Here is a 27,987-nt window from a genome sequence, read left to right on the forward strand (position 1 = left end):
GAGGCGGCACGGCCCGGCCCGGCTCGGCTCGACCCGGCACGGCACGGCACCATGTCGGGGCCGAGCGCCGTGTCGGATCCCCAGCACCCCGCTCGGTTACTGCGGGCCCTCAGCTCGTTCCGCGAGGAGAGCCGCTTCTGCGACGCGCACCTGGTGCTGGAGGGCGAGGAGATCCCGGTGCAGAAGAACATCCTGGCGGCCGCCAGCCCCTACATCAGGTACGGCTCGGCTCCGTGGGAGCCCCGCTGCCGCCGGGGGGCTCCGGGCAGGGCGCTGAGACAGCGCAAAACGCCCCAAAAAGCAGCCGGGCGCAGCCCGAAGGAGCAGCGGGGGTAACTGTAGGGCTCCTGTGTGTGTCCTGCGGGCGGCCGAGGTGTTTAATATGGCCAGGAATAGGGAGCTGCGTTAGCACCAGCCTGCAGGAGCGCTTCCTGCAGCCTGCCGAGTCCTCACAGCACCTGCGTGTGCTGGGGCTGGGAGGCTGAGCGGCTGCACACCTCGGATTCCGTGGTTTTGTGTGCTTTTAGGCAATGCGATGGCAATTATAACAGGGCCTCGGTGTTCTCGGGGATAAACTATAAATAAATGGCAGGTGAAGTTGGTGGTTAACTTCTATAAAGGATGTCGAGCCTGGACAGAGCTGAAGGAGCAGCGCTTCCCACCTACAGCAAGGAGCTGGCAGGGCTCAGAAATCAAACAGCATCCAATGCTCAGAGAAGGAAGATTTCCAAGAAACACACCGAGGAGTTTGCATACTCATAATTGTTTTTTTTCCAGCGCTGCTCTTGAGAAGCAATTGTGGAAGGCTGTGTTGAGAGGCAAATCAAAGGCATGACATAAGGATGAGCAGTTGACTCAGTACTCATCGAATGCCTGGATCTTTTTTAGGCTGTTGTTCATCACGTTTGAGATGACCCAATGCCCTAGCCAAAATTAAGGCTTGGGAGGCTTGCTTTAGATGGAAAGAGGCTGCGTTGTTGGAAAAATTGTTCTACTGCAACTGCATGTTTCATGTATATCTGTACTGCTGTTTCTTTTTTTTTTACTGCAAAAAAGACTGTGCAGTTAAAAGATGCCATTTGATGGGAAAGTACTTTTAACAGATTTTCATCATGTATTGCATTTTGTTATTCATCTCTGAAAAACGTGCTGGGAAACACAAGTGAGGTGTGTGTGAGGAGTCAGAGTCAGACCTAACTGCATTAACAACAACAACAAAACTTGTAGTCATTAGAGTTGCGGCTTTTTTTTTTTTTATATATATAACTCAAAATTGTTCAGATTCAAATCCCATGAAGGAACTCATTAACTATGTGTGAAAGTAGGTTACATGCATTAATACTTAAGTATGATTTTGTGGTGGTTTTTATCTTTTTTTAAGCTTACTCATCTCTTGTCCTTGGGCTTGCAAGATACAAAGAACCAAAAATACATGTGCCTAATTCTTCTGCAGCACATAAAGAGAAGTGTTTGGCTTACCTACCTTTGCAGAGCCTAATTTCCACCTGTGCTGCCTCTTTTCATCACTCCAGCATCTCTTTCATGTTCCAGCTGGTCTTCGCATTGGCTGGAATCGGTCGGGTAGGTTGCCAGTGTTGGAGCATTGTGGTTTCAGCTAAAATTAATGTTTCAGTCGCTCTAGAGATAAAATGTGTCTCTACGGTACCTACTTTCTGCAAGTCCCATATATTATTATTTTTTTTTAATAAAATGATTGATTTACATTTCTATATAAAGAGACTCAGGAATTTTATGTCCTGGTATTGAAAGGTGAGATGATTCCAAAGCACGCTCTGGTACCAGAGTGTGTCAAAGTCTCCAAATGTCGATTGGAATTTCTCAAGCAACTCAAATCAATATAAAGCTCAGAAAATCCAGCAACTCATTTCAGAAGTAAAATTTGGAAGAAAAACGAATGGATATGTCGAACTTAGCAGCAAAGCCCTGTAATTATTAGTTGGTGCTGCATTTTCTGTATCTGGCTATGTCATTAAGTGTTGTGGCTGTGGGCAAGTTGGTGGGCAGGTTCCGAAGTTGTGTATGGTTTGCATGAACGCTTCGTTTAGGGCGTGAGCAGGAAAATAAGTAGGCATGGACGTTGTGAGGGGGTGGCTGGGTGTGAGCGGAGCCTGTGTATGCTGAAGGATTTGTGTAGCCACGGAGAGAGGAGCATTGCTTGGTTTGGGTTTTGCATGGAAGTTGTTTGGCAGAGCGTTACGAGTGGGGCACTTATAATTTGTGGTGGTGTGGCGTCCCTCCAGGTGTTTGGCAACTGGGCTGTCCATGTGGCTCAGCGGTGGCAGCTGCAGTGGGAAGAGGAAGGAAGATGCACAGATGTTTTCCTGGTCTTGTCCTTCTTGTCCATACCCTAGCTTCTGAGAGTGCAGGGAAAAAGTGCCAGCCTCATGAATGAGTTTTCAGTGCCTGGGACCAGTAAGGCTTCTAATTCCTGTGGTAGCTTAAGGTCTTGCCTCAGCTGCTGAATGCCCAGTTGCTTGTAGCTCTCCTAGGGGCAGCGAGGTCTCGGGTGGTTTTGTGAATTCCTACAGAATTGCCTTGTATGTACAGGTTTGCTTCATCCTTTAGTGTGCTCCTGGAGCAAATTCTGGCATTTATTAAAGAAAATAACTAAAGAAAAAAAAAGTCTTCCTGCGTATCTTGAACATCTTGTGGTATGTTCCTGAGCCTGAGAAAATGAGGATTCCTGATGAAGAGACTGCCATAGGACAAAGCGTGGTTTGGCTCAGAGAGACTGCTCTGCATCCCAGAGAAGTTAAATTCGAGCCAGGTTAGCTCTTGATTTTCTCTGCTGCAACTACCCAGCAACAGCTCTGCACTTTACTGTTTTTTTTTTTTAACAGTTTTTGTCCTGGCAGGAGCTGTAACATAGCTACAGTTGTATTGCGCAAGACGCTTTTCTTTGGTTTAATTTGTTTAGTTTGTGACCCTAGTGTAAATTACACTGGCATCAGAGTGCTTTTGACAGAATAAACTATGCTCACACCAGTAAGCGTGGCGTAAGTTGTAGCATATATCCACAAACCTTTTATAGGATAGGTCTGGTCCAAGTATTCCTGGTATCCTCAGCGGTAGCAGCAGATGTTCTCATCCGAGCAGCTCTGTCACTGTCTGGCATGAGCGGTTCATGGCCAGCTGAAACTTGCAGCTCTCAGTATTTTGCTGGCTTGCCGTCTGTTTGCCTGTGCATCGGGGTGCAGTGAGAGCTGCGTTAGCAGAGGGTATCGGGACCCAAGTTCCTGGGTAGGCTTTGCTCTGTCACGCAGCGGTGGTTCCGCTGTCTCAATTAAGTGCTGTATTTAAAATTACTTTTTTGTTGCTGTAGTTATCTCAGCAAGTTTCATCTTTGGCTTTCACACATCTGTGTGAACAGATTGCGGATGGGTGCACGCACGCTGTGCTGTTCCTCGAGGCTTTTCTGACTTAATAACGGAGCAGTAACTGTATTCTCATCTTTTTCCAGATGAGCATAATATAGCCGGACCAAAATAAAGATGTAAGATCAAGTACACGTTACATTCCATTTGCTTATAAATGCTTTCTGTGGATTGATATTGACCAGAAATTACATGACAGCAGTTCCATCTTCTTACCTGCGCTGCTCAACCCGCTGAAGCAGACCTTGCAAGACCCTTCTCCGACCCCAAGCCGTAACCTGCCAGCGCTGAGACAGCTTCCAGCGGAGCGGTGCCGCGACCTGTCCTCCGTCACCCAGCGCCTGCGCTGCTCGTGCTGGGAGTAGCGAGGTCTGCGGGCAGGCAGCCTGCTCGGGCTGCTTCGTGCACAGGCGTGTCTGCGCAGGAGAGGCTGAGGTGGCAGCTTTTGGTACCGGCGTCGCAGAGCCGTGTGAGGTGGAGGCCGACGTGTGCCAGTTGCTCCTGTTGTGCCTTGCCTGCTACCTGTTTGGTTTTAGTGGACATTCGTGGGGACCTTTCATAGTCCTTTAAAACTCTTCCAGTTTGGAGCTAAAATAAATGACTTCTGAGGCTGGGAGGTGTTTGGTGATCAGGAGCCCGTTCTCTCCAGCGCTGGTTCAGCTGAATTGCTCTGTGCTTGTTCTAAGTTTTCAGCTGTCCGCCTGCCCCTTCTGTCAGCATGGTGCTACAAGCAGCGGCGTAAAGCCATGCTGTAGTCAAGCCTTCTTACAAGAGGTTGGTTTCTGTCACTTTCCTGGGGACTTCAGAGGCTGCCCTGACAGTTTGAACTCTTACAGGAAGGTAGGAACAAATTGTGCCAGGTTTTCCTCCCAAACTTTTAAAGCTGTTTTTCAGATCAGGCTACATTTCTTTCCAAGTGACACTAAAACATCCCCTGTGATGCTTTAGTGATACCCGAGTTGTAAGTCTCAAACTCTGAGAAGCAATAAATCAAAATCACAACCATGTCCAGAAACTTCCTGTCTGGCACAACGAAAAAAGCACCGAAATATGCATTATGTTTGGACAGGTAGTTGGGGGCAACAGTGATAAAGGTATGTGAGGAGATTATGCTGTAAAAAGGATTTTGAAAAGTGCTATGCCAGGCTTGAGTGGGGAGTTGTTAATTACCTTCCTGCTCCAACAAGCCCCTAAAGATGGCCTAGAGGGAGGAAACAGTAAGGCTCTTCCCAGCTGAAAACAGGCAGACAATACAGCTGGGCTGCTGCTGCACGTCAGGCAGAGGGAGAGCAGGAAATCGGAGCACGCTGTTTACTAAGGAGCCTTGAGAGGACGCTTCTTGGTCTTCGTGTTTGGAGACGCACTGTTCCTATACATGCACAGTTTGAGGGGCGAGTTGAAGGAGGTGGGGCAGGTTGCTTTTGTGCCCGTGTTAGCTTTTGAACTTTTGCCAAACAAAGCAATTTTGCTGTTAAAAGGGCTTTTTTATTAACCGTTTTTCTGGTGTCCTTTAAAACATACTCTGTGGTTGGGACAGGGTGTTCTGAAGCTCTTCCTGTGCAGGAAGGAAAATCTGGAGTTGAGTCTGGACGCATCTTCCTTTGTGTTCTGTTTGCATTGGTCTCAGCTACAACTACTGAAGGAACGTTTTCTTTGTGTGGACTGACATGTGAAAAGTAACTGACGGTCTTAAGGAGTTTGTTGCTTTGCTCTGTCTAGACCTTTTATTTCAGGTATAGTACAAAGCTTTCCCCCTCCGTCATGCTGCTGAGCGTAGTGCCACCTATGCACTGTCATGCTGGAGTCTCCCCTATCTATCTTCCCCTGTTACATCTTTGCCACTGCTTAATATTTCCAAGAAAACAAGCAAACAAAAATAGCTGTTATGGCCAGCTCTGAAACTACCTGTTGCCTATCAAGGAAATAACTTCTTAATACCATGTAGTTAGTGGCTGGTTTATGTCCTCAGGCATGTTGGTTTTACAACTCCTGAGTGACTTTAAGCTGTCTGCTACAAGCATTGTTAGCTTGTTTGTGGACACATCTAGTCCTTTGAATTTTAGACTCTTGGCTCTTCCTTCTGTGCTGGTGAAATCCATGCTTCTGTTTCCTTTTCTCTCTTGATCGTGTTGTTGCTTTTCATTACAGCCTTGCAGACCTCAGTTTTCCAGCTTCTGGCGTGCTTGGAGTGCTGCTGCTTTCCTCAGGTGGATTCTCAGAGATGGGCAGTGCTCCTCGCAGCTTCTGGCTGTCCTGCAGTATTACTTGTGTGCTTCGAACTTTGTCCATTCTACTTTGTACTTACTTTTTCTCCCATGTGCTCTCAGGATAAGTGAGGTATGAACACCTGAATAAATCAAATTTTCTCAGCAGGTTCATTGGTATCCTGCAAATAAGATTTCAGGAAGCCACAGGAGTGTTTATTTTACTAGAGGCATACTACACAGTGTTATGTGTCTTAGATATTTAATGATAATTTTAATGGTGTGGGTAAGGTATTTTACTTGGTCCTTCAAAAGAAAAAAAAAAGGCATTTTTAACAAGCTTAAAAGCAGTGCAAATTTGAAAGCAAACATCTTGAAGTAAGGTATAGTTGAGTTCTTGGTTTAAAACAATATCCCAGAAATGTCTTCCTTTGCTCTTCAAGCAAGTCGGTCCTAGCTCCAAGCTGTGGCCTGGCAGATACACCACTGCTGTTTGGGGAGCTAGCTCTTCGTTTCAGCTGGTGTGGAATGGAATCTCATGAATCACCTGTTAGTGAGTGAGCTCAAGCACTGTGTGGAGCACAAAAATGGCAGAAATATGGAACTGATGTCATTCACTGAGGAGGAGCCTTGATGAGTACTGCACTGAGCTAGCCTGCTGCCGGCTGAGGAATGGGGGCTAAATATCTCTTTCTACATCTTAATAACAAACAGATGACCTTCCTAAACCCCTTGGCACAGAAATCCCACATTGTTAAAGGTATCGCTGCTGCAGGAAGGTACACGATGGGCCAGGTGAGGGCTGGGGAGCTGTGCGGGCTGCGCACACCACTGAGGCCTGGTTTTGCCTCATGCTGCCTGCATGGCGCGAGGCCTCGGTGCCCGCGGCCAGCTCCGCCGCGTTGTGCTCGACTTCTTTGTGAGCTCAGCTGGCTGGTTTGTGTCCCAAACACCAAGTGTTGGCTGGAAAACCCAACAGACGGAAAGTGTCCCGTACTTCTTGTGGCTGAGAAGCTCCAAGAGGCCCTTCTTGGAGACTGTTAGTCAAGTGTGTGTTCTGTCTACTTAGGCCTGGCTTGCGTGTTTAGGCAAGAAATGCTGGTTGAGGGGAGATCTCCAGCGGAGATTACAGCCTAGCGCTGGATGAGCTCAGTGTAGTCGGAATAACTCCAGGTTTTAGAGTAAACACGCTCTTCATTGAGGGAAGCCCATGAGCCTTGAACACGTCTTGTGTGCTGCTGTCGAAGGAATTGCTTTATTCCTTTTTCCTCCCCCCATTAAAAAAAAAAAAAAGCTTTAAATTCTTGACCTAATCTTTCCATCTATAAAAAGTTTAAGTTATTTCTAGCTGTCGTTATGCTTGAGCCAAGGGAAGCAGCTTCTGAAGCAACTTCTGCAGATTATTATGCTGAGCTGTTGGGTGGACTACTTCACCTTGAGACCAGAAGTTGCAGTTACAGATAATCTTAAAAAGAGAGACATACGGCAGGCACAGCCAAAACAGCCTGAGAGCTGGCACTCTCTGCAGGGTGTGGTGAAGACAGTCTTTTATGTGCACTGCTAAAGGCCAGGGTGCAACCTCAAAGAGAACCTTCTGATTTGGTTGTAAAATACCGTATTGGAGGATGGCGGTGGGTGGAGTGAACTGCTGCATCATGTTTTTGTCTGACCTATTTAATAGCATAATTATTAATATATTTTTCATGCAGAAAAATCAGCCTCAGTGGGTGGAAAATGTTGCAGATATAAAGGCAGAGAAATAAAATGGAATTGGCCGCTGTATTGGTGAAGTTTAGGTGGGACTCAGATTTAACGTGGTAAGCTCGTAGTCTGAAGACTCAACCCGCATAAGGAAACCTGGATCAGGAGGAGGCTGAATTGACCTTATGTTAGCATTGAAACCAGAATTTTAAAATTTTCTCCTTACTGATGCAAAACCTTAAAGTACTAGCTTGACATTTTTGGTGTTTTCTGGTGTCTGGTAGCGATCCTGCTCTGACTCGGGACTGAGTCATAGCTGTGAGCGTGTTCTAAGTTTGGTGTGTGTCTTTGCCAGAAACTGTTGTTAGAAATATAGCTTTGTTTTAAAATGCTGTCTGGAGAAGGTCAAAACACTGCTGCAGATAAAGGATACATCAGCAAAAACTGATTTTATTACCCTTTGGTCTAGAATGATAGTTTTGCCACTTTAATACCAAAATACATTAGTATAAAAATATTGGCAGAGCTTGTGTAGTGTAGACTAGTCCTTATGGCTAATCTGGAGCAAAATCATTAATTTGGAAAGACAGCTGCTTTCAAAAAGAAGAGCATTTCCCTCTTGCCTCCTGAAATTTTGTTTCTGATAGCTTTGTAAGCAGGTCAATGGAACTGCGTTGTTAGCAGTGCAATGATGTCAAAGCAGGCAGAGGTTTTGTTTTAACTTCTGGTCTTTTCTCATTGTGAAGCATCAAAAGCAAAGCAACCGGCTTTGTTTCCCAAATTTTCCAATTGTTCTTCACCATAAATGTCTTTAGCCTACTTGAGGTGAATGTGATCTACAGCATGCTCTTTGGAGGGCTCAGTCTGCAGAAGTTTTGTTATGTTTAGGTACCTGTATACCCGCATGCAAAGCATGAAAGTGTTCCAAGAGTACAGCTGGTCTCTATATAATTTGTCACGGTTGTAGAAATATATCTGTTATCTTTTCATAACAGTTCACAGATAAGGCAGAGGTTTTAACGGTAAAATACTCCTACAGAATGGTGACTGGCTCCAGAAAGCAAGCTTTGGTGGTGGTGGCTGAATCCTTTGTTTTGTTTTTCATGTTGTTTGTTGGTTTATTTCTATTATTACCTTTTGTTAGTATTGCTATTCCCCTCCACCCCCTCAGGTCATTGGTAAAAGGTCAGAAAAACAAGGTCCCCTCTTAAATGTTCTTCTCATTTATGTTAAGCGTCCCACAGCAGTGCTGTTATAGAGGCTTGGCTGTAAGGTTCAAAGTATGGCTGTGGTTTCCTTTGTGTGTGTGTGTTTGTTTTTATGAGAGTTATGTTGGAAGATCTGTCTTAATTTTACTGAGAACTGTGGACAGTTTTCAATTTACCTGGTTTTATTTTAATGTTTTAAATCTGTTTTATGCTCTTAGATGTGAGCTGTAATTCCTAGCGATACCAAAACTCGTTCTTAAGACCTTGTTTTCATTTTAACGATTTACCTTGCTTATGTTGTTGCTTACGTATACAGAAGAGGTATTGGAATTTTTCTCCTTATTCTGCGTTATGCAGTGACATTTGAGATGACTCATTAGGATTGTATTCCTTAAGTGATGTGGAAGAACAGATTCTAAATTTGTCTAAGGCAGACACACAGCATAAAACCAGTTGTTTGGGTGCCACCTGCTCGAGGTATGGTACATGCCAAGCAGTTCTCCTACAGGTACAAGAGGTTGGGGTGGATGTTGTGGATTTGTTGAACTCCTTGTTTACATTACCAGGAGCAATTTCAACTTACGATGATGAGGGACATGGACACACACGGTTTTAAAACATGTATGGAGTCGAGCTGCTCAAAATGAAATTACTTAAGAAAATAGGACTAAGAAGTTGCCTGGCCTTGTTTTCCCCCAGCTCGGTATGCATCTCAGGTGTGCTCTGCTCCTGCATAATGGGTTTTCTGCTTGGCTGTGGGCTTTTATTTCCTTCTAAACCTTGATGTTCTGGTCTTTCATCTGAGTTGAGGAAGACTGAGGCAGTCTTTTCTGCTGTGGTTTGGCAAATTAGAATGCTTTTAGAGTAATTAGAAATGCTGTCCTTAGTAGGAAGCTCTCACACATGTATTAGAAGCAGCCACATCTGGCCGGACACATCGCTGCACCTTCATTTGCTGAATACCATTTCCAGGTTTCAGCTGCACAAGTCCTGGGCTGAGTGAATCACTGTGGAAAAGAGCACAACAGGGAAAGAAAAGGTCCCTCTGCCTGATGTACTGACGGGCTGGAAACCTCTGTTCGAGCATGGTGTGGAACTTTTTTTCTTCTAGAGCGGAATTTGATAGAGAAGCAGGGTTAAGCGTTTCACAACCTGCTGTCCACTCTGCACCTGAACTGGGAACAAACATGTTTGGAAACTTTTCTCATTCCGGTGGTTGCATAGGCTATGCCAGGGATACCCACACTGCTTCTGCTGCTGAGGTGTGGAAGTGAGTGCAGGTGACAGCCGATGCTGCGTGATGCAAGAGGAGGCACGTCTGTCTCCATTCCTTCCTCTTACATACCCCCTCCTTCGTTCTCCTCCTTCAGCTTTCTTACCACACTTCCACACTAGACTCTTTTCCATCTTAGCCTTTTCCAGCCCAAGCCTGGTTACAATCCATCCTTTAATTTTTTTATATTTATCTTTTTCTCCCCTCCACTCTCCCCATCAGGCAGCAGCTGTCTCGCAGCACCGACACAAGGAACAAGGAGCACCTCCAGCTGCTCTTTGGGAGTGGTTCTTATGTCACAGCTCAGACATCTCTGCACCAAAATAGATAACCCAGTAGTTTGGTAGCTAGCAAATGAGGGCTATGAGACAGACGGATAACTACCGCTTCTCAGGACACGTGATAGGAAGAAAGCTTACCCGAAAGTGAGTGGGATGCATTTGCATACAGTGAATATTTGCCTACATACAAGTACCTGTAACTTTGGAATCAATCGATGTGCTCACAAGTTTATTTTTTCTGCTTTGAGTTTATTTTGGGCAAGCGTCGGTGATTGGTTTGTTTCTTCTCAGGTTAATAACAGCTGTGGCCTGGAAGGTACACGGTAATTAGAACATCCAGCCTGATAAGACCCAAAAACTCTTAGCAACGCTCTCTTGTTACTAGGAGGCGTCCGTGTAAAGTCCATGCAATGAGGTGATTTAGCTTGGGTGTGTGCAGGTGATGCAGAGATGAAAGTTAGTGATAAATAGCACCAGTCCTTTCCCTAATCTCCCCATTAGCCCTGGCATGCAATGTGTTTATTATACACCTTGTGCTTGGTTCAAAACCCATGATGTGTGGCTGGCCCACGTTCTGTGTGGCAGAAACCCCCAACTCGAGTGTAATTGGCATAGGTAAAATGGAGGTACTCTGGGTAGACCTGAAAATCTGTGTAAGGACACCTCGGTTCTGTGTGTGTGTGTGCTGTTTTATCACCTGGAGCTCGTGGGGATGACAAAAGCCGATTCCAGGTGGGGGCATGAGCTGCACAGCGGTGCTCCAGCCTGGTTTTGCTCTGCAGGACTTCAGCTGGCAGCTCACAAACCAGCGCCTGCTTTCACACCGCATGCCGTGTCAGAAGTCACCTGGGGCCTCACAGAACCCCAGAACCAGTCTGGTTCTCCTCATCACATTCCAAGTGTTAGGAAATCAGCAATTCACTAATCCAAATCCTGGTGTTGTCCTGTTATTTGTATTCCACCTCGTGCTAGGTGCTGCACAAACACGGAACGAAGCGGCTCAGCTTCAGCCCTCTTGCAGCCGACCGTGTGAATGGGAGCAGCGTGACTCGTGACGGAGCTCTGTGAGAACAAGACCACAAATATGATTAACTCAAGGGCTAAAATTACCGCCCTTATTCACACTTAAAAATAGCTCCTTATAGACTAGGATTTTATTCGATGTGAGTTGTATCTTGTGAGAAACTAATTTATCCCGAGTGTGAGTAAGTGAAGCAGAATCTGGCCCTTAGCTAAGTCCTATTTAAGTATTTATGTAGTATGAGTGTGGATAGTGGAGGATGGTGACAAATTAAGATGTCTTCAGCTTAGTAAAGCCACAGCTTTTCACATTAAGAAACATACTGTATATAAGAAAATATTCAAATGAAAATAGAAATGCTTTTAAAGGGTTTATGTAAACGTGTGGGTATATATATACAGGCAGTGAAACAACTTTTCTGGTCTTTATAATGTATTCTTGGTTGCCTAAAGTGTGAAAATAAAGTTCAAAATGAGCTTTCAGCTCTTGGGACTGTGTTTACTAGACTGGTTCCCTTTTGAACTCCTAGTTGTCTTTCCTGGAAGAAGTGCTTGTACTTACAACTGATGGAAAGCAAACTTGGCTGCGTTGCTGTTATTTCCTCCTCCTTCCTGCCCCACTTCTCCGTTCTGTTCAAAAGCACATCGAACTGTTCCTGGTATTTTTAAAGAAATTGCTCCTGAGTACAGTGTCCAGTGGTGTCGATGAATATTTAAAGCCTGGCAGAGCAGAACACGGGCTGCTTCCTAGAACTGTGAGCACACAGTTCAGTTAGAGCCAGGCATAGCATTAGGCTGATAACATCATAAACTACACAAAAAGGTAATGCAGTCAAAATATTTGTGCTGCCAGTGTAAATTCTGATCACGTATGCTCATTCCAATGGTTGTTTGTTTGTTTTGTTCAAGTTTGTTGTTGTGTTTTGTTTTTTTTTTTCCTTCAACCTTTACCAAAGCAAATTCTTGCTTCACCTCTCAGCAGAACTGCCATTCTTTTTGAAGTTCTAAGTGATGTTTATGAATGTTTGCCATGAATGAGCCATGGGAAAATTACTTTGGCTCTCTGATGCATGAATAGTTTGCAAGGCTAACATATTTGTTCTGTTTGGAAATGTGATGAGCAATATTAGAAACTGTGCTTATAGCTTTTTCATGCTAATTCAAGAGAGGCAGTTTTCAAATTATATGGTAAGGTTTTAACATTCCTGTTTCATCTGAAGTGATCTATAGCTTGTTTACTGTTGATTTCTGTAGAAATAAATACTATGCCCAGGTCACGAGTGCTTTTTATTTATTGATTCATTTTCTCCTCTCCTCTTAGAACGAAGTTGAATTACAATCCTCCTAAGGACGATGGCTCAACGTATAAGATTGAACTTGAAGGGATATCTGTTGATATCATGAAAGAGATACTAGACTACATCTTCAGTGGCCAGGTACGATATTAAAATGTGCTAGATGAAAATTGAATTGTTTGGAAAAATAACCTAAGTTTTAAAATAGGCTTATCTGTCAGAATAGCAATCGGAAATCTCACTATAAAGTTTAATACTGAAACAACTTCTGCAAGGCAGAAGAAGCCCACACATGGGCTCTGTATGTGAAATAAAGACTGAAATCTGCAGTTCTCCCGTGCTATGGGGGAAAGGACTAGAAGATTCAGTGTTAAGTGCTGGTATTAAAAGGGTGGCTAACTTCAGTAACCAGCTTTAAAGCGCACAGTCTTTTACTACTGTAAAAGAAAACTGGAGTGATAGCAATGGAGGCTGAGACCCCATCACTGACCGGTATTACAGTACAGCAGGCATCCTCATGCCCAGTTCTCTGGCCTCTTGCTGGCTGTGTACCCATTCAGATCTTTGTTCCAGTCACCTTAGCAGGAATTAAAGTTGGTGTGTCCAGTTTTTTCAGAACCAGACAGTGATTGCTGAACTAGTTTTAAGTTTCAGCATAAACCAAAAAGGCCAATATAGCTTGGAATTCTTTTCTGGATATGCATTTGTAAAAGTTATTCGTTTATTGCAACAAAATTCATTTTAGGTTCTCAGATTAGATTAGCAATTTTGTAGTTCCCTGAGGTGCAAAGTTCTGCTTGACACCTTCAGTCAAGCTAATGCCTTTCCATTTTTTTGTTGGTTTATAAACATGCAGTAGTCGTAGTGATTTCTCATAATTTTTATACCCTTTAATACTCCCATTTTCCAGCCACTGAGAATGAGTGTAATGAATGCAGACATGTCATGAAGCAAATGAGTGATAGCGATAACTTCTAAATTAATTCTTGCAGATCAGGCTAAATGAAGAAACAATCCAAGATGTGGTACAGGCAGCTGATCTCCTGTTGCTTACAGACTTAAAAACTCTCTGCTGTGAGTTTTTAGAAGGCTGCATAGCTGCTGAGAACTGTATTGGTATTCGGGACTTTGCACTGCACTATTGTTTGCATCATGTTCACTACCTTGCCTCAGAGTATCTGGAAACTCATTTTCGAGATGTCAGCAGCACGGAGGAATTCTTGGAACTGACTCCTCAAAAGCTGAAAGAAGTACTGTCAATGGAAAAGCTCAATGTTGGAAACGAAAAATACGTCTTTGAAGCGGTTATTAGGTGGATTTCTCATGATTCAGAATCAAGAAAGGTCAGGAAATCAAAAGGTTTATTTTTTCAAATGTAATTCAAATCACTTTGCTTACTCTAATTGGTGGGAGCTTAAAATAGAATTGTTTAGGTTGGAAATGACCCATAAGATCATCAAGACCATTAACCAAGCACTGCCAAGCCCTTCACTAAACCATGTCCCTAAGCACCACATCTCGTATATACCTCCAGTGATGGTGACTCTGCCACTTCCCTGGGCAGACTGTTCCAATGCTGAAGCACCCTTGCCATGCGGAAATTATTCTTCCTAATGTCCAATCTAAAGCTCCCCAGCACAACTTGAGAATGTTGGCTTGCATCCTATCGCTTGTCACCTGAGAAAAGAGACTGACACCCTTCTCACTGCAGCCTCCTTTCAGGTAGCTGTAGAAAGCAATGATGTCTCTCCTCAGCCTCTTCTCAATCCTAAACAGTCCTGGTTCTCTCAGCAGCTCCTTCTAAACCTTGTTTTCTTTCATGGATAATGTAGTTCTTGAATTAGAGTTGAATTTTGCCAAAAATGCAGACAGCATGGTTGTAAAAGGTGAAAGCTGTGTTGATGATGTATTATCTGCTGTCTTTATTATTTCATAGACACTAAGAAGAAAGACACTTTTGGCATTTAATAACATAATCTTGATCTCAGAGAGACAGAGAACAAGCGGCCCATTTGTAGTGAAACTTCAAAGACTTAATAGCATTGCTGTAGATTTTGCTACTACTTCCCAATATGAAAAATACTCCTTAGAGCTTTTGATAGGTACAGAAGTACCTGTATGTACAGGTGCCTTGGTGCTGTTCTGTAAAGTCTGGGGAATATCGTTGCATTTGCCTCTTTCTGCAGGTTCACATGAAGGATGTCATGTCAGCAGTGTGGGTGTCAGGCCTGGATGCAGCGTACTTACGGGAGCAGATGATGAGCGAACCGCTGGTACGGGAGATTGTCAAAGAATGCAACAATATTCCACTCACGCCACCGCAGCAGGGAGAGGCAATGCTGGCCTCCTTCAAGCCCCGGGGCTACTCAGAGTGTATCGTCACTGTCGGTGGAGAGGAAAGAGTGTAAGTACTAAGAGGCATTGCAGGTTGTCACAAATGGCCAAATCCAACCATCCAGCATCCACGGGGCATCTGAAAACACAGCATGTTTTCTATACACCTAATGTGCTTATTAGTATTTCATTTGAGCTTGGTCTTGAGTTGGTCAGCCACACCTAAAATACCTTCGTGAATGATTCAGCAATAAATATTTTGTGATAATTTTCTGAAATTCTACATGGGGTAGACTTAGAGTAGGTCATGTATGTTTAGGAAACATTGGCTATTTTTTTAACTGAATAGATTTTACTCAAAATAAGCACACAACATTGGAGAAACTCTTTTCTAATGATGTGAAAAGCATCTATAGTAAACCTGAATAACAATGAATGTGTGCTTTAACTGTTTTGCTTATAGTAGCTGTGGTTCCAAAGAACATTATCAATGTATCGGAGATGCCAGGTGAAAATTTGTTTTCCACGCAATCCCTTTCTTTGCTTTTTCTTTACCCATGCAGTGCAGGAGATGGTTTTGTCCAGTTAAAGTTTAGCACTCTAAAAGTTAGCTCTTTATAGAAGTGAAATAAAGCACTCAGATATTTAAGGTTTTGCATATCAGGTTGCACTCTCACTTTTCGGAGACATTACTGAAAATCCCCATCAGTTCTTCTCAGTTCAAGCAAAGTTCTTCATAAAAGTATGTGCAGATGTAATATGAATGAGGTGCTCCTGCTTTTTATGTCATCAGTTTGTACAAAAGTAAAACTTGCATTTGGTTTGGGGATTTTCTGCTTACCAGGTAAATGCCATACTTTATGAATGTACATTGCTCTGAACAGAAAAGTTTCAGACACAGTGGTTAACAGTGAACTTATAAAACCGTGTCTCAGTTTTGTTTGTTTGTTCCTCACCTTGTGTTCAGATCACGGAAACCAACCTCAGTGATGCGGTGCATGTGTCCTCTTTATGACCCCAATAGACAGCTCTGGATTGAACTTGCTCCTATGAGTATTCCAAGGATCAATCATGGAGTATTGTCAGCAGGTAAAGGGGAACTTTGTGTTTGTCAAGCCAATGTTATGAAAACTTACCCTGCCTCAAAATGCAAGATACCGTTTATAATAATTCTTTTATTTTAAGATTGGTTGCACTGGGTTTATTTCATGCTTCCCCTTTGTCTGGCCAAAACATGACTTTATTCTGTGAAACTTTCTGTCATCTGAGTGTCTTAAAATGACCATTCGCACAATATTTTGTGGGAACCTATTCATCTGTCTCTCCAGGAGTATTTCATGTTTCAAGTAGATTCTAGTTGTTGCATCACTGAATATATTGAATAGTATCTGCAGTAGTAGACTTAAGTACAAGTATAAATAAGTGTTTTTACCTTCTCCAGTCCAGAGTTTGACCTGTGACTGGTCTGAACCTCTTAGCAAAGTCTAGGATACAGCTCACCAGTCATGTTGTCTTGCTCAGTGTGCAGGTGTGAATCCTGTTTTTAACATCACATCATATTTTGTTTTACAGAAGGATTTTTATTTGTACTTGGTGGTCAAGATGAAAACAAAGGAACACTAAGCTCTGGAGAGAAATATGATCCAGATACCAATTCATGGAGTTCCTTGCCACCGATGAATGAGGCAAGCTCCTTACTTAACTGTTGGAATTTAATTTAATTTTTTTTTTTTTTACTTTGGCAAAATGTCCTGTTGCTTTGCAAAATTTTATTCTGAGTCTCCTGTCATTTGCATTTTATGCATTCAAAGCCATGCTACAGATTGCTTTCTACTTATATCTTGTGGTTTCTTGTGATTCGATAATGACGGCAGGGTCTGGAAAACCTGGTGAACAGCTAGCTGTAAAGCTGAACCTCAGGAATTCCACACTGAAGCAGTATGCTTAATGCTCTGTGTAGACTGACCTTCTATGAATATGCATAAGTTTCCCTTGTATGCAAGAGAACTCTTACAGGGGTAAAGGGATTGGGCTGTGCAGAAGAGACAGAGGGCAGGTCAACATGCAGAAGTTGGCTTGCACAGTTGTATTTAAGTTTTGAGTTAATATTTCCTTCTTCATATTTGCATCCCATCAAAAAGGAACAGTTTATTATTTGCATTTGTTATTTTTAATGTGCCTGCATATTTTATTTCCTTAAATCAGCACAGGTTGTTTGTTACAAAATTGTTGTTTGCCACAGGATTTTCCTTATTAAAGTCTCTTATTGGCGAGGACCTGTAGTTGTGCTCAAAGGAAATCCACGTTTGTAGTTGTGATGCATTATGTTTCTTGTTTACTATGAGTAAGACAGCGAAGGTAGCTGTGCTGTTTACAAAACAGAAGGGCTGCCTTCTCACAGATCGTGGGTCCAGATTTTGCTACTGTAGAGACTTGAAAGCAGTAGCTTCATCTTGGAGGCTGCTACTATGCAAACTGAAATATGGCCAAGCTCTGTTCTTAGATTTCTGCAGAGTCCCTTCTGCCTTTGCTGCTGTTTGACTACCCTTTGTGTTGTTTAATTGGAGAGTTTAATAATGTTTGTCGTGAGATTGAGCCTTAACTTTTAGTAAATAAATTAAAACACAAATAATGCCAGTATCACTTTGCTGACAGATATGAGGAAAAAAAATTGTATTGATTTATTTACAACAGCAGTTACAGTGATGACTTTATTCCTTAGGCACGACATAATTTTGGTGTGGTAGAGATTGATGGAATTCTGTATATTCTGGGAGGTGAGGATGGTGAAAGGGAGCTAATCTCTATGGAGAGCTATGATATTTATAGCCGTACCTGGACCAAGCAGCCAGACTTGACTATGGTTAGAAAGGTAAGAACTACATTGAATGCTATCGCATCACTTGCTGTTAAACAGTTTAAACCAACCTATGTATTTTAACCCTTTGTTTCAAGTAGAAAAGGTAACAAATAATCCTCAAAATGAAATGAGCAACTTTATTTATATATTAAAACTGTGGCTGAAAACTTCTATGTACAGCATTGTTTGACGTGCAGTACAGGTAACCCAAATACGTGTGTGTGTGTTTGCGTGTGTATATAGTTCACTTTGAGCTCTTGACATTGTGTGTTTGCATGTAATCTTAGGTGTACTTTTTTCTTTTTTATCTTCAAGATTGGCTGCTATGCAGCTATGAAGAAGAAAATCTATGCAATGGGTGGAGGCTCCTATGGAAAGCTCTTTGAATCTGTTGAGTGTTATGATCCTAGGACTCAGCAGTGGACAGCAATCTGTCCTCTGAAGGAGAGAAGGTGGGTAAAAACGGAGGGCAGGAGGAGGGGGAGAACTAGATTGCAAGAGTATATTCAGTCAGAAACCTCCAGAACAGTCACAAAAGCATTTGGTTATTTACTAATTTAAATAAAGGAAGAGTTGACAGTTCATGTCATCAGTGTTATATCAGTTTATGCTTCATATCATGTACAGACTTTTTAACGCCAAAGTGCTGATGCTCTGATTAGAAGTACTTACCTTTACTCCTTTGACAAATCCCTAAATATTGCTGTTAGAAAGCCCTGTGAATTTCACACTGTCTTTCTGATCATGGTGGCCTGTGATTGTAATGCCAAGATGTGGCTGAGTAAAGATAAGTATCCAAGCAATAGATATGGATTCTGTAGGAATACGCTTCTCGTGTTACAAGCAACACTATCCTGATGCAAAACAAAGTAGAAATTGTAGTTCAGTTGGAGCTTCAGAATTGTACTTGTTGTTTTGTTCATTTACATGGTCTGAAGTAGGTGCTCATAATTTTATATTAATGACTCATCCAACTTTGTCGAATATATAATATTTTGATAAAAATATGTTTTTAGCTATATACATGTATGTAAAAAAAATGAGAAAATTCAGATGGATTAAATGGTTTTGATATATCTTTTGGTTGTGGTTTTTTTTTTTTTTTTCCTCCTTTCTTATTTGGATTTGCAGATTTGGGGCAGTGGCCTGCGGAGTTGCCTCTGAGCTTTATGTATTTGGTGGGGTCAGGAGTCGTGATGACAGTCAAGCCAGCGAGATGGTGACATGCAAATCTGAATTTTATCATGACGAGTTTAAAAGGTAACTAATTATAGCTGTATGCATATGCTTCGGTCATAATTGACAAGCTTTGGTACTTCCAGTGTTTTCTTCTTGCATGTAACAGTAAATTGGACAACTTTGCTTTTTTATTCTGCTGAATTGCAGTAAGACTTTACTGTCAGAAATCTCAAAGATGTTGACTGTGGAGATTACTAAGTCTGTATTACAAGATAAAGGCTTTTTTATGTCTGTCACCTGTATAAAAGCACACAAAAATGAAATAGTAGTTGGAAGTTTATTATATAATTTTATTCTAAGGTGTGAGTGTAAAGAGGTTTTAATTTTTTGTTTGAAAGGGTCTTCTGTGTTATTTTAAATGATGTCCAAACTAGCTATAATCAAAAGAAGCTGGAGAAGAAATGCTCTTCAAGGTGGTTATAGGAAGCAGACAGATAAGAGAAGTTAATGCTGCTGATGCTCCCTAGTGTTTTCTGTTCCCTTGGTGTGGGGAAATGCTAAAGGCTAATAAGCTTTTGGGCAAGAGGTGGTATATAGTTCAGAAGGTGATATATAGTTCATGATTTCTTACCAGTGCTCTGGTTGGTGCAGTCTAAGCTCACAGGTAAAGTGTAGCTTGAAAAAGTTTGCAGTTTCTGGTCCAGTACAGGTGAGTTGGTGGTGCCACCTGCTGTCTGCAGGTATCTGTAAGGCAGCATTTCTAATAGTGCATTTCTCTGGGTTTGCTTGGTGTGGCATCCCAGAGGTGTTACAGGCTTCATGTATCGCTGTAATACAAATCCAGCCACTTCAGCTCTTGATCTAGGACCTCATCTGTCCTGTGAGTGCCACGAGGGCTGTGCTGGCACAGAGGGAGGTGAGGTAGCAGCAGGTAATGTGACTGCTTTGCTGCTTGCAGAGGCACATGTTGAGGGCTGCTTTGCTTTGTCTTTCTGCCTTGCCAACACACAGAATTCAATCTTAAAAGTTCAACCTGGCATAAACTTGTGCATGAGCTCCAAGCACTGCTTGGGAGACCAGGCTGGTTACCAGCTGGGTGCCAGCTCCCTGTGCTGCTCCGCAGCAATCTGCTTCTGTCCTCTGGTTTTGGAAGAGCCCGTTTTCATCCCCCGGAGTGAGAAGTGATGGCACTTAACCAGGAGAGGGTGCTGTGTTACCACGCTGTTTTATAGCATTAGCTAGCAGGGACTAGCACTTATCCTTAATTTCAGACACTGCCTGAGTGCTGGGCAGGATGAGTGCCACTCGCTGAAGCCATGGCAGTGCCTGAGAAGCCTGAGCTGTGCTTGCCTGGGGAAGAGAGAAAATAGTCGTAAAGGGACTTTGCTTCAAAGTGAAGTTAGCAAATTGTTCTGCCTGCCAAATGCCAAGACAGAATACACTATTGTCTGGCACTGGCCTTTGAAGTAAGATTGAATCTGGAATATTATAATAATTTCATTATAATAGTGTTTTGCAAATATGAAATGAATACCAAATGAAGGCAAGTTGACTCTCTGGAAAACATGAGGGTGTTTCCTCAGCTGATTCAGTAAGCGCAGAAAACAAATCTAAATCACTTTATTTGGAGGGAAGCATGAAAGCTTAAATTATGTGCTTCTCTGACATCTGTGAAAACCATATGCTAAATACTGGGGTGTGTGTTTGATCAGTTAAACAGTTCCACTTGCACAGGGTATCATGTGCTATGCTGTGCATCATTACTCCGAATAAAGCAGAAGTGATGCTATACGTTTTACCAAAGGTGGACGATGTCTTCGTCCCAGTTCCATAGTGTATAGTTAACGTGACGTATGCAAAGACTGATTCTTTATCTTAATCTTATGCGTGTCTTATAAGATGATTAATTTATTATTGCAAAGTGCATTTATTTCTTCTGTGATAGTTTCTGAAACAAATAGTAGTAATTAGCCTTCAAATCAGCAGCTTCAAGAAGTCAGGATGAAGCACCTTGAAACTCCAAATAGTGTATTCCTCTTCTAGTTACAATGAAGAAATAATACTGGAGCTGTCTGATCAAACCTGAAATACCACCACAGACTGTGTGTGTATATGATTGACAAAAGTCTGTGGAAAAGAGGAATGTGTTTGGAAGATTATTTAGTAACAGTGGGCCAAAAGCTCAGCGTATGAATTCTAACAGTGTATATCCAGAAAGCTCTCAAAACCAAATTCAGAGCAGCTTTTTGAATAGCTGCATACTGGTATTGCATATTTCCTAATGAACTACAGGCTTTTCCAGCTGTGTTTAAGTAACTTCAAAACTCTGTCATGTTTGGTCCCTTTTTGAGTGGAAAGAGCTTTTTGCACTGAGTTCAGCCATCAGGTACTGCTGGTTCAGTTCTGTGCAGCAATGCACACGTGCATGATTTGCATCATTTTTTCATATGTGTGACACAGCCCTCAGTACCTAAGAGGAAAGGATACAGAGTTATCCTAGGCATCCTGAGTCCATGGGGATCTGAGTTATGGGTTTTAGGTAAGCATTTGCACTTATATCAGTATATAAACTGGTATAAATCTGTTTTCAATTGGATTAAAGGACTGAGGCTTAACTTGTTTGATATTGCTTACTTGGACAGTAACTTAGTCCAGAATAATTCATTGTGTGCAGTCTTTCAGAATTGTTATTCTTCCCCATGACACACACTTCTCTAAAGACTGAAATATGCCGAGATCTTCACATGAGCCAAAAACAAAACAAAACAAAAAAAAACCCACCAACATTAAAAATCCTGTTAAACTATACTGTATAAACAAGCAATAAAATAAATGAAGTGAGATGGAATACTAGCATACATGAAATGTGGAGTGGGTAATGAAGTAATTCTCATAATATTTGAAGTACTTCTGTAACTGAAGTTTTTCAGTTAATAAATGTTTTGTCAGCCTTGTGCATGAGTGAATTTAAGTAAACTGTGGATAGGAAATATATACAATTGGGCCGCAGGGTTTTTTGAGGATGTAGACTTTTTTTTTTTTTAAGGGTTATGAACTGAGCTTTGTGTACATTGCATACTTATTTTAAAAATACAGCTCAGGATAAGAATTGATTTTAAAAAAATGTGAGAGATGAGCAACATGTATGTCAGAGGTGCTGGTGGAGCCCTGTCCTTGAGTGTAGCCACTGGTTCTCTGTGAGTGGGGTAGTTTAGTGGGTTTTGTTTGTTTTGTTTTGAAATTATTATTATTTTTAATTCTTACTAGCTCCTAGTTCAAAAGAATTATCAAAATTTGCAGATATCTAGGGGAATAAAAGTGAGATGCTTGTTCTGTAGCAGTAGTTGGCTAAAAAAATGAATTCCTTTTGCTTCTGGAACATCATAGAAATAAGAAAATGCTTTCAGCGGTATGTAAATAGTAAACCAAACAAACCTGTAGTATTAGGGAGGTTGGTCCATATGGTATGCAGGAATCTCATTAGAAGGAAATGCTTATGCAAATGTCATGAGAAAACTGTCTGACTGATAGTGCTGTCAGATAAGCAGAGCACAGAAGAGGTTTTCATTCATTTGTAGGCTTCCTTTCACTGCTGCTAGGAGCTGAAGGTGACGTGTGCGAATGCACTGGGTCTGTATTGTGCCTCTATTTACTTCTCATTTGGAAATAAGTTACCACCCCGCTTAGCACATACAGCAGTTAAATTAATTTTTTTGGTTGTATCCCTTTAAGACTGGAAGAAATCAGGATTCCTCCCCCCACCCTTTTTTTTTTAATTTCTGTGGAAGCATATTTCAGTTTCGCAGTAATTGTTTTTGCCCATGGTTACGCGCCTCTGCCGCTCTCGGATTCCGTTTGAGCAGAGCCGTCCTGGAGAAGTACGTAAGAGCTGTGTTCCGAGGAGTGTTTTCGAATTCCTGAAGACTGTGAATTTCTTGTATGGTGTTTTTTCCATACTGTTCCAACAGTAGGCACAGCCCACATGGAGCTGGAGCGTAGTCAAGCTCTGATGAAACGTGACCCCTTGCCCTTCCTGTCTTTGTTCCTTCCTAGTTTTAACTGCTAAAACTGCTGTAAGCATTCCTGAAAAGTTGGGGCTGTTTTTAAAGTGTGTGTGTGTTAAGAAAGGCTGAGAAGGAATTTTCACAAGCAACTGCAGATACTTTAATATTTCTTTCCTTGATGTGCGGTAGTAAAACAGTTGGGTCCTGCGCTTTTTAAACTCCAGAGCTTTGATTGTCTGGTGCAGCCAAATCCCCAAAGTTCACGTGATTTCCACACTTGATGAGTAGCTAGCCTAACCCATCTAGTGTTGTACTTTTCCTTCCTTGACGTAGTATTCTATTTGCAACTAAAAAAATAATAATCTTCCTCTTCCATTTCTCTACTGCTTAATTCAGTTTTCATAATTCTAGGTACCTTGCTACTAAAAATAAAAATATTGAACATGTCCTCTTCCCATAGTCAAGAAAGAAAGCTAGTGAAATATGCTAAAAAGCGTTTTGCTGTGTAACAGAGTTCTTGAGTCACTGCAAAAGATTTCCTCTCTTCATTGCTCATTTGTGTTCCTCTGTGACAGCTACAAACGTCTCCATTCCTTTCTGCAGCATTGTAGTGTTCAGTGTATAGCATAGACAATAAAATAATAATGGGCAGCTCATCCTTTAATTTGGCCTTTAAAATCGATCCTTCCAAGACAATTAATATGTAGCAGCTTCCCTTTCAGTGCCAGGAAAGAGGCTTGCTTCTGAATCATGAGTGAGGATGAGACAGAATTTTCCAAGGCCAGCAATATCCATGAGAATATTTCCTGACTTTTCCCTCAAATTAACCAGGTGTGGCATTGCAAATGGATGGTACTGCTGTCAAAGGCTTTTCAAACTCTCCTGTTTTCTGTAAATTACTTAATAAAAGATCCGGGAGCAGTCACCTAAAATAACATTGATTTGTGTGTCTTCAGGATCTAACAATCATAACTATGACAGCGTCTGCAAAAGTGCAGCAGCATCTGTAGAAATTGATTTCAAAACCATGGAGAGGGTGCTGACAACTCTAGAGAAATGGGACACCTTTATAAACCCGTGTCTCTCAGGGGTGACGGGGTACATACCTGGCTTCCAGAGGCTTCAACTTAGAAACCTGCTCTTCATGTGGCAGGAAGTTCAGGCTGATGTGTTGAAATGAGGGTGTTCTTAATGTGAACACAGGGGAGCTGTAGGATTACAGAACGAGCTAGGAAGTGCTTGAAAAGAGCCTGATATGTGATTGGGAAGTTCTCTTTCACTTCCAAGAAATGAACATTTCATTCCCCAATTCCCTTACCAGTTTGAGTTCCAATCTCTTATGCCTTGTTTAAAATGAAGCATTGTCGAGTGCTATGTTCTTCCTCCTGGCCAGGGAATTTCACGTTGCTGATAAAGTGCAGTTAAAGAAGTTAGGGAATTGTATGGGGGAAGGCATTCCTTTGTAACGAGGACTCACTGTGGCAACATGGTATTTCCCCTGCTATAGACTGTTAAGATTTACAAGTTTTTATGATTTTGCTGGTTTGAAGACAAAATTAACTAGAATTTTCTTTGTAGGGAAAATTGACTGTTGTAGCTGTTGGTGGAAAAAAGGGTCTTACATGCCTGCTTTTCTTTCACACTGGACATCTGCAAGAAGAATTTATTTTGGATTAGATTACACAGATGAGTGAAGTAATTCTGAAATACAGTAAATTCAAGATAAAGTATCCAAAATTACCTAAATAGTAGTACCAATTGGTTTTCCTAGCTAGGAAGAACCAGGTCTGTCTTGAACTAGACAATTTTACATCAATTTTTACATAAAAATAATTAACTTGTACACTCTGGTTTTGATTCAAAGATGGCAGTTGGAAAATGAACCTGGATTTTTTTTTGTGTGTTGGATAAAAATCACATACCAGTTTATTTTTATTTTCTTACAGGTGGATTTATCTAAATGACCAGAACCTATGTATCCCAACTAGTTCTTCTTTCGTGTATGGAGCTGTGCCCATTGGAGCCAGCATTTACGTGATTGGGGATCTTGATACAGGTCAGAACTAGAACTCATAACTTGTGTTGCTTGTCTTCTTCCAGTCTTTTAAATACTTGGCGCTAATAAGACTGATTTTTTTTAGAATGAAAACGTAGGAGTTCACTTCAGTCCTCTGTAATTTTAGATTACGTCCTGTTAAGTTATCCTTGTCTTCAGGGAAGTTCTGCTAGTTGTACAGAACTGCACAGGTTTGTTTTGTACATTGGACCTCAAAAACAAATTTGGCATTATAATTTGGTTGGTTATCTGTCTGAAGATCAGAAGAGATCAAGAGTATGTTACTTCATCTAAACAGAAGCAAAAATGTTAGTGCCTGGGGCTGTTTATCCTCCCTTTGCGGTGGTAGGCAGGTGGTTTTGTGTTTTGGGACCTCATCCTGTGGTTCACCTGCATGGGATAGTGGCTACACGAGGTGATAGATACACAGGTGTGTTAATGAGCATATTCAGTGCTCCTCCTCACAGCTTTCAGTATCTGGCCGCATACTGGGAAAGACATTTGGGAGACTGCATGTTTTCATGCCTGTGTGTAAAACAGGGCTTTCTACAGAAACATGAAACAGCAAAATTCCTGGTGCGGTGGGTTTAATTAGATAAGAAATGTCACCTTTTGCTTTTGAGAACAATTTGAGGCACATATCTAGAACCTGATTTGTAGTCCTGTGCATGCTCTTGTGTTTGCCTTAGAGGTGAAGTGTGCTGGTGGGTACTGTATGTTTTAAGCATTTTATTTTTGTGTGTGTGGATCTAGGTACAAATTATGACTATGTTAGAGAATTTAAAAGAAGCACGGGAACCTGGCAGCGCACTAAGCCACTATTTCCATCGGACCTTCGCCGTACTGGCTGTGCAGCTTTGCGGATCGCAAACTGCAAGCTCTTCCGACTGCAGCTTCAGCAGGGATTATTCCGCATTCGTGTACCTTCTCCGTGATCTGTATGCTGCCAGTGGAGGAGACTGGAAGAATTCTGCGCAGTCCACCATAATATAGCTCTATATAAAGGAAAAGCTGAGAAATTACAACTGAAACTTACACTGTATGCTGTGCTTTGGTATGGTAACTGTTTTTGTTTTAAATGCTTAAAAAGCTTGAGTCTCAGTTCTTGTTTCGGGGACAAATAACTTACGTATACATTAAAAAGAAGAGGGGGGAAAAAACGGGAATCAAGGAAACACCTTCAGTCGTAACCGTTTGGACTCTAAAGCGTGTTATTGAAGGAGGTTTGCTGTGTCTGGAACTGGTGGGAATTGGTATTCCTTTGGCAAAGGTTATTGAAAAGCAAAAAAAAAGATCTAAGGTGCGTTTCCCCTGAGGGGAACTGATAAGAATAAATGTGCTATCTTGGACTGGATAGCTATAATACGCAGAAGCTATATGAAAACCAACCTCCCTGGTATACTGCAAGGACTGTTGTTTGACTGTAATGCCGCCGGAGACGTTGGTTGTTGCACCTTTTACTTCTAGTCCTTCCTCAAAAGTTAAGGTCTGTGCCTAAAAATGGTGGAGGTGTGTACATACGTTTTTCATTCATTTGCAATGTTTTCATTCCTAAAAATATTTTTAATATATTTAAAATGGACTAATCTAAAATGGATACAGTATACTGTAGAGAAGTAAACTTTTTTCTATGCTGTCATTTGAATAGCCTGGTGAACTGGTGTACAGATGGGCGGCATGTGTTCCTGCATGGATTTTAGAGGCTGTTTTCTTGAAGTAAAGGGAAGTGGCGTTTGGAACAGTTCATGACAATTGCTGCTCTTGGTAAAAGACAACAAAACTTGAGAAATTAAAGAAAATAGGTTATGTTCCTTTTTACTTCAGATCACGTGAAAACTAGGAAAATGTTTTTTAAGATTGAGGATTATAGGAAGATGCATTTTATCTCTGTTGGAACAAAGGTAAAATATGACAAGGAATTTTTTTTTTTTTTTTTGGACTATCAGTTAAGGAAAATCAGTACAGCTATTTTAAATTGGGATCAAAAGTTGGTTTACTAATAATTTCCATGCTAGGGTGCAGAGTCTCATTTCCTGCTGTTTGACTTTGAAAGCTGGGTTTTATGGTGTGGTTATAGTGAAGAATTTAGTATCTTGCATTTTATTTCTTAGCAAGTCTTGTTCACATCGGTAGTGATACTTAACTGACTTTTGTTCATAGTAAAAATCGGCTGGTAGAACACTTTACCTCACTTTTTAATGTCACTGTTGTTTGTGATGGGTGGGATGCAATCTATATTTATTTAAAAGGAATAAAGCGAGAGAGGTGGAAATAGAAATGAGGCTTCCTGCCCTTCAGAAAAAGAGTTTTTGTATAACCAGTATTATAACTACATAAAATACTTTCCACTCTGCAATTTTGTGGACCTTAGACAAGCCAATCTCTGCCCTCAGTTGTTAGTGTAAACCTGTGTCATTTTAACTGAATCATCTTAGGTCTGCTGAAGAACAACCCCAGACTAGTACAATAGCTGTATTTAACTAAATGTTCCTTGAAGAGACATTCTGAAACTTACTCCTGCTCAGTCCTTCCACAGTGCTGATGTGTAGCTGGAATTACTCTGATTCTGAGAGAAGGGGTGAAAATAAATCAACAAGAGAGGGCAGCAGTCAATCCCTTGACAATTATTTATTTTTTTTATTTTTTACAGTGCTGAAGTGCTGCAAAACTTGAATTACATACATCAGTTTTCTGACCTATATTAGTTGGCGTATTAAAACGTTTATATATTTATGCATTGCAGTAAACTTGGTGTGTGTATATATATATGTCTTTAGATTTTAAATTTATATAAATGCTTTACTACAGAAATGTGAACCACTATTTCCATCGTCAGCTGTCTTGTGAAATGAATCAAGTGCTGTTAGCTTATCTGTAAAACTTCCCTTTTCCAAAAATTTTACGTTAATTTTTCCTTAGACAAAGTGCCGAGATCCTATATCCAGAAGTGATGAGATTGAATGTTTCTAAGCATCTGTTTCACTTTTGAACTTAGTTTTTCTAAGTGGCTTGGAAAACTCTCAGAAATGTTATTTAGACTAGTGCTGGCTGCTATCTCTTGAGTCCCTAGCTCCCTAGTACACTAGTGGGCATTTAGTGTCCAGAAAACCTAAGTAATAAATCATAGAATCATAGAATCATAGAATATCCTGAGTTGGAAGGGACCCTTAAGGATCA

At 41.5% G+C, this 27,987-nt stretch overlaps 1 protein-coding gene across 2 annotated transcripts; it reads left to right on the top strand.

The window, feature by feature from the left end:
* On the top strand, positions 1–27,926 carry GAN (gigaxonin). Of its 2 annotated transcripts, XM_082769911.1 has the most exons (11): positions 1–218; positions 12,404–12,518; positions 13,370–13,720; positions 14,564–14,781; positions 15,679–15,800; positions 16,284–16,396; positions 17,434–17,583; positions 17,887–18,023; positions 18,703–18,831; positions 24,701–24,810; positions 25,564–27,926. In XM_082769911.1, the coding sequence occupies exons 1-11, from the start codon at positions 52–54 to the stop codon at positions 25,743–25,745; spliced, it is 1,794 nt and encodes a 597-aa protein (XP_082626037.1). In that variant the 5' UTR covers positions 1–51; the 3' UTR covers positions 25,746–27,926. The 2 variants fall into 2 exon arrangements, with proteins under 2 accessions (XP_082626037.1, XP_082626038.1); XM_082769912.1 differs by lacking the exons at positions 24,701–24,810; positions 25,564–27,926 and adding an exon at positions 23,477–23,588.
* The last annotated feature ends 61 nt before the right edge of the window (positions 27,927–27,987 follow it).

The sequence above is a fragment of the Aythya marila genome (assembly GCF_965140915.1).
Source record: "Aythya marila genome assembly, chromosome: 12".
In the NCBI taxonomy this organism is placed as follows: Eukaryota; Metazoa; Chordata; class Aves; order Anseriformes; family Anatidae; genus Aythya; species Aythya marila.

Bases quoted from the DNA above. Each gene is read 5' to 3' on its own strand.
- GAN (XM_082769911.1), top strand. From the start codon at position 52: ATGTCGGGGCCGAGCGCCGTGTCGGATCCCCAGCACCCCGCTCGGTTA. The intron at 14,782-15,678 runs GTAAGTACTAAG...CCTTGTGTTCAG, and splicing joins GTCGGTGGAGAGGAAAGAGT to ATCACGGAAACCAACCTCAG. The intron at 24,811-25,563 runs GTCAGAACTAGA...GTGTGGATCTAG, and splicing joins GATTGGGGATCTTGATACAG to GTACAAATTATGACTATGTT.